Below are 9,069 nucleotides of genomic sequence, written 5' to 3' on the forward strand. Positions count from 1 at the left end.
TCATGTTTGTTTATTTTTACCTTTTGTTTGTAACTGGACACAAGAGATTATTTGTTTGACATGCAGATGTTTTGCAGGATTAAATTTAAATCATGCGTCTCATCATCATCATCCACAGGTCAGATTGCAGCTTCCTTATTTTTATTTTTGCAGTTGTAGTCAAACCACGCAGGAGCAGAAAAAAAAGAGCAAAAATACAAGTCAAGTTGTATGAATTAACAGCAGTAAAGAAACACGCGTTTGCTAATAATACATTCTACACGTTGCCCATATTTCATCACATTTGACATGAATCACAGCAGCACAAGTGTAAACAACCCACTACTCCCACTCCCACAAATAATACTTGGTGCCACAAAAACCTCCACAACTTAAGTCAATTTTTTCTATACATAATATAACAAAGTGCTCCCTTTTAGGGAATTGGCAATTGCAGAGTGTTTGTGTTCAATTCATGTTGAGAAAAGTTGAGTTGCGCTGATTTAAAAAGTTAAATTAGGAAAGGTTGAATTAGATGCTAACCCCCCCCCCCCCCCCTCCCAGCACATTTGAAAACACCCCAAACGTAAGCAGCCCCAGAGAAATTAATGTGTGCGGCTAATAATAAAGACACAGACGTACATGGAGATTGTCGAAACTCTTCAGTGAGCGGCTGTAACAATTGTCATTCTTCACACAGGATAAAGAATATATGCCTGTGAGTATTGTGATACTGTCTGCATGTGTTGCACCACTGTTTTTGTTCAAATATCCATTGCCTCTAAAACCACTACAAAGATGCTACCTTTGTGAGCCTGTCAGTGGCATTATGTTTTTTTGTTTTTTTTCCCCATTAAGCTTAATGGATGATTCTAAAGCGAAGCTGCATTGTTGTTCTCCATTCTGTACACTTTATCAGATTCATTTCTTGGAAGAATTTTAGTTCAGAAATAAATTACAAGTACTTTAAAATAGGGCGTTAATTCTCAATCACCCTGTATATGTGTGTGCCAAAAAATGCAAATGTAAATTCCTGGACATGTGTGTAGATACATGGAGCGCACCTCTCAATAGGGCTGGGTATCGATTCGGATTTCCAAAATTGATTTGATTCAGAAGGGCCTGATTCGATTCACATTGATTTTCAATTCAGTTAAGGACTTCATGCAGTACCAATTTAACTTTTATTTGGAAGACTTGCAAATAGTAGAAACTTCTTTCTTGTACTTGGTGCATTAGTAAAAATATGAATATTTACATTTATAATTGAATCCAACGCAGTTACATTAATCATTGAACATGACCTGATCAAAACAATAAAAAATAATTGAAATCAATTACAACTACAGTGCTATGTAAATACAGTAAAGTGGCAAAAACACTAACCCGAAACACAACATTCACATTCCTGTGACTGTTTTCATGCTAAGGTTCCAGAGGTTAATAAATAAATAAAAACAAATTGACATAAGAGACACAGTCATAGTGCATAATTATGCATCCACATTTTATGTTTTTATGTCCAATTTCTTACCTTACTTCTTTTGGGGGGTATTTGTGTTCAGTCTTTTTCTTTTTTTTTTCATTTAATGTAGTTTAATTACTGCCACATGCATGCACTCCGTTTAATAAGGTGGCGGTAATGCACCAAAAGCACCTGCCAACCGCGATAAGAAAGAAAAAGTCATGCATTACTGCCAGTGGCCTTCTTCATAGCCATAGGTATCTATGCTAAAGAAGGGGGCGCTAATGAACCAAACATATTTGACAACCATCCAATGGAAGTAGAAGAAGAAGTCCGTAGTCTTGTGTAAGTTATAGTGTAGTATGATTTATTTACTATTTGGAGCAGCATAATGCGCAGTAAACGATCAGGATTCTACTTTTGGCTCCAATGTGGTGCATCATTTTAGTTAAGGTAAGCCATTTAAAACTACTGCAAAAAGAAAAGCTTTTCCATAGTGCGTCTGTCTAAACAGTGTGTGTTTGCATGAGTTTATTTTTCGAGAAAGAGACTCGCAATGCGATCCGCTTGCAAGTTATATAGCAATAGCTTAGCTTAGAGCTTGGAGCAGCTCATGCTTGAGCTGTTTCCTTTCTTTGTAAGCACTGGGCTCCTTCCTTTTGGGGTACTCTGAATAACAGAAAGGCACATTTAAACAACACTCACACAAGGTTTTCAACGAGTACATGCTCTCCTCCTACATTCATTTACTGGAAAAAGCAGTATTAAGAGTATTGGTAGATGGTTTTATGAAATGATATTGGGCTATATGGATATTTTAAACCCAGCCCTACTCTCAAGACAGCTTGTATTGCAGTTTTTAGCCAAGGTGCGATCCATTACCAAGACGTCCAAGCTATTCATGGGAATGTAATTAAATGCACAAATGACCTCGTTTTCAGCCTCTTTTTCATCTAAAGTATTTTGTGTCCACAAGTTCCCCCCCTACAGTGTCATGTGTGAGGTTGGGATAAACGTGAGCAGCCTCCAGGTCCCCATGTCGTAGTCAGAAAACAACTCAGATAAGCAATGTCGATTGTGTCGAAACGATCGAATGACAATCTTGACGAATTTGGTCAAATGAGGTCCGGATCGCAAAAAGCGGCGACGTGACGGACCCTCTCACTGTGACTTCCTGGCGGCGGCAGCACGCTGGGCGACATCCATGGCGGCCATGTTCTGAGAGGCCGTCACCAGGTGGACCACACTGATGGCCGACTTTAGCGCGCACACCACGCCACTCGCCACTAGGGTGCAGTACACCAGTGCTGAAACAGGCACGCAACATGCAGACACCGGTTATTACGTAAGAATGGACTGTCAATGCCACTGGCGGCCATTTTATGTTGCAATTCACTGAGGTCACCTAACTTGAATACATTGTCTTCTCTTGTTATTTTCTTCCTCTAAGGCAAAAATTCCACCGTGTATGACATAAAGTTGTACTAATAATCTGGAAGAAGCCCTACATGTACATTTCATTGCTAAGAAAAATACTTTACATTTTCTCTTATAAGGTATATCTCCTTCGGGTGTTGTTCAAAAATCAAGTGAAAGTAAAGCCCAGCAGGGGAAAAATTCCTGCAAAATGTAAACCAAAATTGAGATAATATACTCTGAATGATGGATGCAGTGAAGTTTGCTCTTTGCCAAGCTCTCATGACTCCATACAGGGATTCTAGCGTAAAACACGCACTGATAAAGGTGTTTTCAGTGAAAAAGTAACAGAAGTTGTCAGTAAAAGTGGCAACATAAGATGGTTGCCATCTGGCTTCAGCCGCGAGGGTCCTATTGACAATCCATTCATATATGTCCGTGGTTACAACACACATGCACAAACACTACATATGGTTAAAACTAGGGGTGTCAGGCGAATAAAATTGGTAATCATAATTAATCACATGACTTCAATAGTTAACTCGCAAATTTGATCTGTTTTAAAATGTGCAAAAAAAAAAAAAAATCATACTGTTGTTAACATAAAAGTGGAAAAATGTTAAATAGAAATATGGCTGCATCTTTATTTATAAGGCATTGGTGACAGCTCAGTGCATTTTCTTTTCATATTAAGAGCTACCTGATCTTTAACATTAAGTAACTTGTGAAATTCCGCACATTTTTAAAATGGTAAAATCAAACTTGACCCCAGCCTCCACAAATACAGTCGTACCTCGGAGTTTGAACGTAATTCGTTCCTGCGAAGTGTTCAAAGGCCGAATTGTTCAACCTCCGAAAAAAAAAATCCCATAGGAAATAATGTAAATGCAATGAATCTGTTCCGAAGCTCCAAAAATATATTATATTTTATATTATATTTATGTTTTTTACATTTACAGTATAGTACAGTTTTTAAACAATAAAAAATACTTGACCTTTTTTGTTGTGGTGTGATGGCATCAGTGGATAATGAATGCTATGTTAATGCTTGCTTTAGTTCATTGCTGAGTTTGTGTATTTACATTGGGCATATTGTTAGGCTACTAAGCGGTCCTTGCGTGCGTTGTTTAACATCAGGCACATTGTTAAACAGCTAAGGGGGGTCCTCGTGCCAGTATTTACAGAAGTAGTCACGGTAGTTACAACGGCGCGATAATCTCCTTCCTAATTCCACTGTGGTTCGTAGCACTGTATGGGTTTTTCTTTGCTGCCACTGGCACTGTTGTCTTTCTTTGGGCCCATGGCAAAGAAAATCGTCGTGGAAAAATCAAAATGCACTCGCGAGTATGGAGCACCTCCGGGAGTATTCACGATCTGACTGGAAATGAGCAGTGCATCGTGAGCATCCGGCATTGCTCGGCTTCACTCGGCTGCCCGTTTTCAAGGTACGTTCGGCTTAGCTTGCTTTGCTTGGGTGTTCGAACTCCGAGGCATTTTTTACTCAGATTTTTTGGTTGAAGTCCGAATTGTACGAGTTCCGAGACGTTCAAACTCCGAGGTTCCACTGTATATGCATTATTATTACTGATAAATTTTAACGTAGAAGTGTCTGCTGCGGTGTGACTGGAATTCCCCTCGTACAAGCTTTGCAAGTAAGGGGTGGTCATTAATTGTGTGTTAAAATTTGTGGCCTTAAAGTAACTTTAAATTAACGCACTAATTTTGACACCCCTAGTTAAAAAACACACACACAGAGGGTGGCAAGAATGCATGTAAAAGTTACCACTTGGTTGCTCCATGTGATGCAAGATGTAGAGCAGGCAGAAGAAGAGCTCGTTGCCCATACACATCAAGAACAGAACCACCTGCATACACACACACATAACGTATCGTCACTTGAATCGTGCACACTGATGCTGGAACTCTTCTTCAGGAAAAAAAAAACAAAGCAAAAGAATGTGAAGTAATGTTCATTTTAAAAAATATAAAAAAAAAAAAAAAATTAAATACGGTTCATGCTCCAGGGACAAAAGTGGTAAGAAAGTTCCAAGTGTGACCTTGTTAGTGTAGTAGATGCGTAGCAGCGGGTTTCCGGAGAGGTCGATGCTCTTGTGACTGGTGGAACCCTTGACCATGGAGCTACACACACGCACGCACGCACACACACACTCAGTTAACAAGCGTGGCAGGCAGGAAGAGGCGGGGCCAGTCAAAAGGCAGCGCGTGACCTGTGCAGGTGCAGCCAGTGGCTGGCGATGTCCAAGCACATGCTGAGCTGGAAGAGGAACGCGCATGTCGGGTACAGCAGCGCCAGGTTGACCAGCAGGCACATGGTGGCACAGCGGTCCGTCAGCATGTCCAGCATGGCGCCGAACTGCGTCACTGCCAACACGACGGACACCACAATGCTGTCATCAACATCATCTTCATCAGTCATAATTTAACATCAGCACATACATCATAATGTTCATCAGCAAAGATGGTGGTGATATGAGGACTTCACCATCATCGTCTGTATCATCGAGGTTGTCATCATCATTATTGACATTTTAACATCACCGTCTGTCATCGTCATCGTCGTCGTCTTCTTCATCATCATCATCATCATCATCACCCTTGGTGTCATTAAAATCTTTGGAATCATCATCATTAAGACCATCATCTTCATCAACATTATTAACATCATCCTTAGCATCACCTTCGTCATTATTAGAGATGAGCGAGCACTGATACCAGGCCTTATTTTAAGGTATCGGTACACGCAAAGGCACCCTTTTGTGGCCATTTTACAATCAGGACAGGAACTCGAATTTAATGGAAAAAGGCTACATTGGCACATATAGGTCGATCTTGAAAATGATCTGTCATTGTTGTTTTTTTGGAGGGGGGGTTTATGTATCTAAAGTAATACTGTTATCAGTACTTTGTATCGCTATCAGTGACTGCTCGTACTGGTATCGGTCTGTATCAAACATCCCTAGCCATTATCATCATCATCGTCATCGTCATCGTCTTCATCATTATCATCATCAATGTGCTCACAACATTGTCATCATTTACATCACCTTGATAGTCATTGTCGTCTGTGTCTTTATCATCATTATTATTTCATCATCCTCATCAACATGGCCAACATTATCCTACAATCGCAGTCGTCTTCATCGTCATGAAGCAAAAAAAATGGAGATTCGTAAACACCATTGTTAAAATGATTATTTAAAATCTTCAACAATTGAACACCAGAAAATAAACTGCTAGCGAGGCCCCAGCTTTCTTGCGCTCCTTTCTCATGTCGTCCTGTACAGGTGGGGCAAGGCCAGCTTCATTTGGACGCACCTACCGGTGATGTAATATTTCCAATATGTGGAAAATTGGCTGTTTTTGCCAAGCGTATGAATGGATTGGACACCATGTCAAAACAGTTTCCTGAGCAATACACTCCAATTATAGTGGGGAATACATACACTGGTTGAGCGCTCGTGCAGCGTGGCCATCAAAGGCGTCCAGCAGACTGCTGAGCATGTAGCAGAAACAGGCAGGAAACGGGCAGCACGGCATCAGGAAGAAGGACACCAGCGCCAGCACAATGCGCGTGTAACCTACAAACAAACAACACATTTACAAGAATTTAAGGCAAACAAGATAACCCGTCTGCGGCAACAACTATTTAGGGAGTGAGGTGGGGGACTCGTTCTGATAAAATAAGACACGTCAAGTGTTAAGTGGGGGTAAAAATGAAATCTCAATGTCGAATTATATACAGATATTTTAAATAAAGAGTTACTTAACTTACTTTTCACCAATTCTGTACAACATAATGCATTTTTCATCAATAAATGACACATGACTGTAATACAGTAACCTAGAGTTGCAACTAACAATTTATTTTAATAATTAATCGGTCTATTTTTTTCTAATTAGTGAGTGAATCATATAACAAAAATATTGCTTCATTTCCATCCTTTCACTCAAATACAGACACAGTAATTATTTCTGACAAACATAACATCCATCAGAAAATGGGCAAAAATGTTCACTCTTCGCAAATGTCTATTTTGATTTGCCACAAAGATATTCCGTGTGCTTTCATGGATGACTACAGAAATCAGAGACTAGTTTCTGTTGAAAGGCCGAAATCAGAGGATTTGGACAATTTTAAGTTAAACAAGATATTTAAATGACTAATCGATTATCAAAATTCGCAATTTGATTAGCAAATTTTGTTGTTAGCAAACAAATATATAAATAGTCTACTAGTGCATGAAATAGGTATTAAACGCGTAGGGCACAGTTCTCATTAGTTTTCTCTCTTTTTTTTTTTTAAATGCAACATTGTTCAAATACAAACAAGCACCGCATTGTGTTACAATTATGTTCTGGTACGTAGAACAACAAAAAATTAAACGCGAACAAGGGTTATTGTTAAAAGTTGCCAAAAAGAGAAGTAAAGGTTTGCATTAAGTACATACAAATAATTTGAAATTAAATCATAGTCTTTTAAGAAGACTTCAAGAGTACGGGCATTTAGTAAATGTTGCTAGATATAAATTAGTGAATTACATCAAACGCTGACATGTCTTAAATAAGTTTCACTATCAACAAACGACAAGTAATTCTGCCCCCCCCCCCCCTTTATTTTATTTTATTTTATTTTATTATTTTCATGAACTCCCTTGGAAGTGGCGGATTCTAGTCTTTTTTAATGATAAAGTGAGGCCGGGTACGTATACGAGGCTGAGGCTTGGATCCAGCGTGAAGGCCTCTTGCGGAGCTTTCGCTAATGAGTGAAGTAAAAAAATAAAAAAATAAATAACATTTGTAAAAATGTGTTATAATTGTTTGCTATTCAGTAGCAATTGACAGCAGTTAGCTTAGCAACTACCCGCCGGTGACAAACTCACCGATTAGATTAGGAACGAAGAGGAAAATATTTTCTTCTGCCATCTTTACGTTTGGAGGTCGTCGAGAAGTAAAAGTGGTTATTTTTTTCCCCTGCTCCGAGATTGTTGCGGAAATCTCGTAGAAATTAGCTCACTAAAGACTTCCTCAAATAGAAGCTTTTCACCAAGTTAGCGCTCAAGTCTTCAGACAAGACGACCATTTCCGGTATTTTTGTGTTTCATCACAGTAACTTAACACGGAATCAAATGAAGCACTCGACAAACGACTCTTGTTGAGAACGGATAATGTTTTCACTTGACAGCATTAATAGATGCTCATAAGAAATCAGACTTATTAGCTGACTCATTTTGGGGAGGAATGCAATTTGTTTATTTTTCGATGGTCGTATTTCCGGTTTCACTATGGGCGCTTTGATGGGGCGGCTGTTGTGACGTCAGCACATCCCCTTTAAACTCCACAGGTCTATTTTTAGCTTCGTCGTCACCAGTTTGAACCGGACAAGAAACGATGTTGACTAGAATTATTTATTTTTTTAAATGAAAAAAAGATGTTGACTATAAATCATCATTTGCTATCTAAGTTTAAAAATGTTGTAGTAAAATACAGCTTTAACTCCAGAGTTAAAGCCTTAAAAATAGTTGTTTTTTTTTGCAACTTTTATTGATATAATCAGAACATAAATAGCTGTATTTGGTGTAATTGACAATTCCGAGATGGCTTTTCTGATTTTTTAATTTTTTTTAGAAAGGTATGCATAATTTTGGATGTGCCACATTTTGTTCGAATGTAAATAAATAAATGAGAAATATTTTTCTCCCACAGTGATATGACAACATCCTACTCTCTTCTGGGCAAAAAAATTGCTGGTTGACAAGTAACTTTAAATCAAAATTTGTCGCTAGTATGAATAATTTCGGGCTTGACTGTAGATAAAATGTACAACATTTTAACGTATTAAGTTTAATTTTATAAGATGATAAGGTCAGTTTAACTTGCGCATTCAAGCAAAATTATGCAATTTCTTCCAGTTGAGTACAAAGTTAGTACTGTAGCAGTGAATAAATATGCTGCTCTTGTATAAAACAGTAAAAAAAACATAATTTTACCATTTACCTGAACTGCAAGGAATTGTTTCATTTTGCTTTGCCCATTGCGAAAGTCAAAGTCAACTGTATCACCATGCTCTAACCATGATATTGTACCACATAATTTACGTGAAACATTTCTTTTGTAGAAATACACTTTCATAAAAATTTAAAAATGCGCATATTAAAAAAAGCACACTTGATTTTGAGTTGGGGAAGAAA

General features: G+C 38.4%; 1 protein-coding gene across 1 annotated transcript; it reads right to left on the bottom strand.

Annotated features, from left to right (window-relative positions):
- Positions 1-124: 124 nt before the first annotated feature.
- On the bottom strand, positions 125-8,416 carry cdipt (CDP-diacylglycerol--inositol 3-phosphatidyltransferase (phosphatidylinositol synthase)). The gene is made up of 6 exons (XM_077556365.1): positions 7,762-8,416; positions 6,325-6,459; positions 5,089-5,242; positions 4,918-4,999; positions 4,644-4,725; positions 125-2,751 (listed from the first exon to the last, which is right to left on the bottom strand). Exons 1-6 carry the CDS (start codon positions 7,802-7,804, stop codon positions 2,606-2,608), a joined length of 642 nt encoding a protein of 213 aa, XP_077412491.1. The 5' UTR covers positions 7,805-8,416; the 3' UTR covers positions 125-2,605.
- Positions 8,417-9,069: the final 653 nt, after the last annotated feature.

This window comes from Vanacampus margaritifer, chromosome 2 (assembly GCF_051991255.1).
Source record: "Vanacampus margaritifer isolate UIUO_Vmar chromosome 2, RoL_Vmar_1.0, whole genome shotgun sequence".
Classification (NCBI taxonomy): domain Eukaryota; kingdom Metazoa; phylum Chordata; class Actinopteri; order Syngnathiformes; family Syngnathidae; genus Vanacampus; species Vanacampus margaritifer.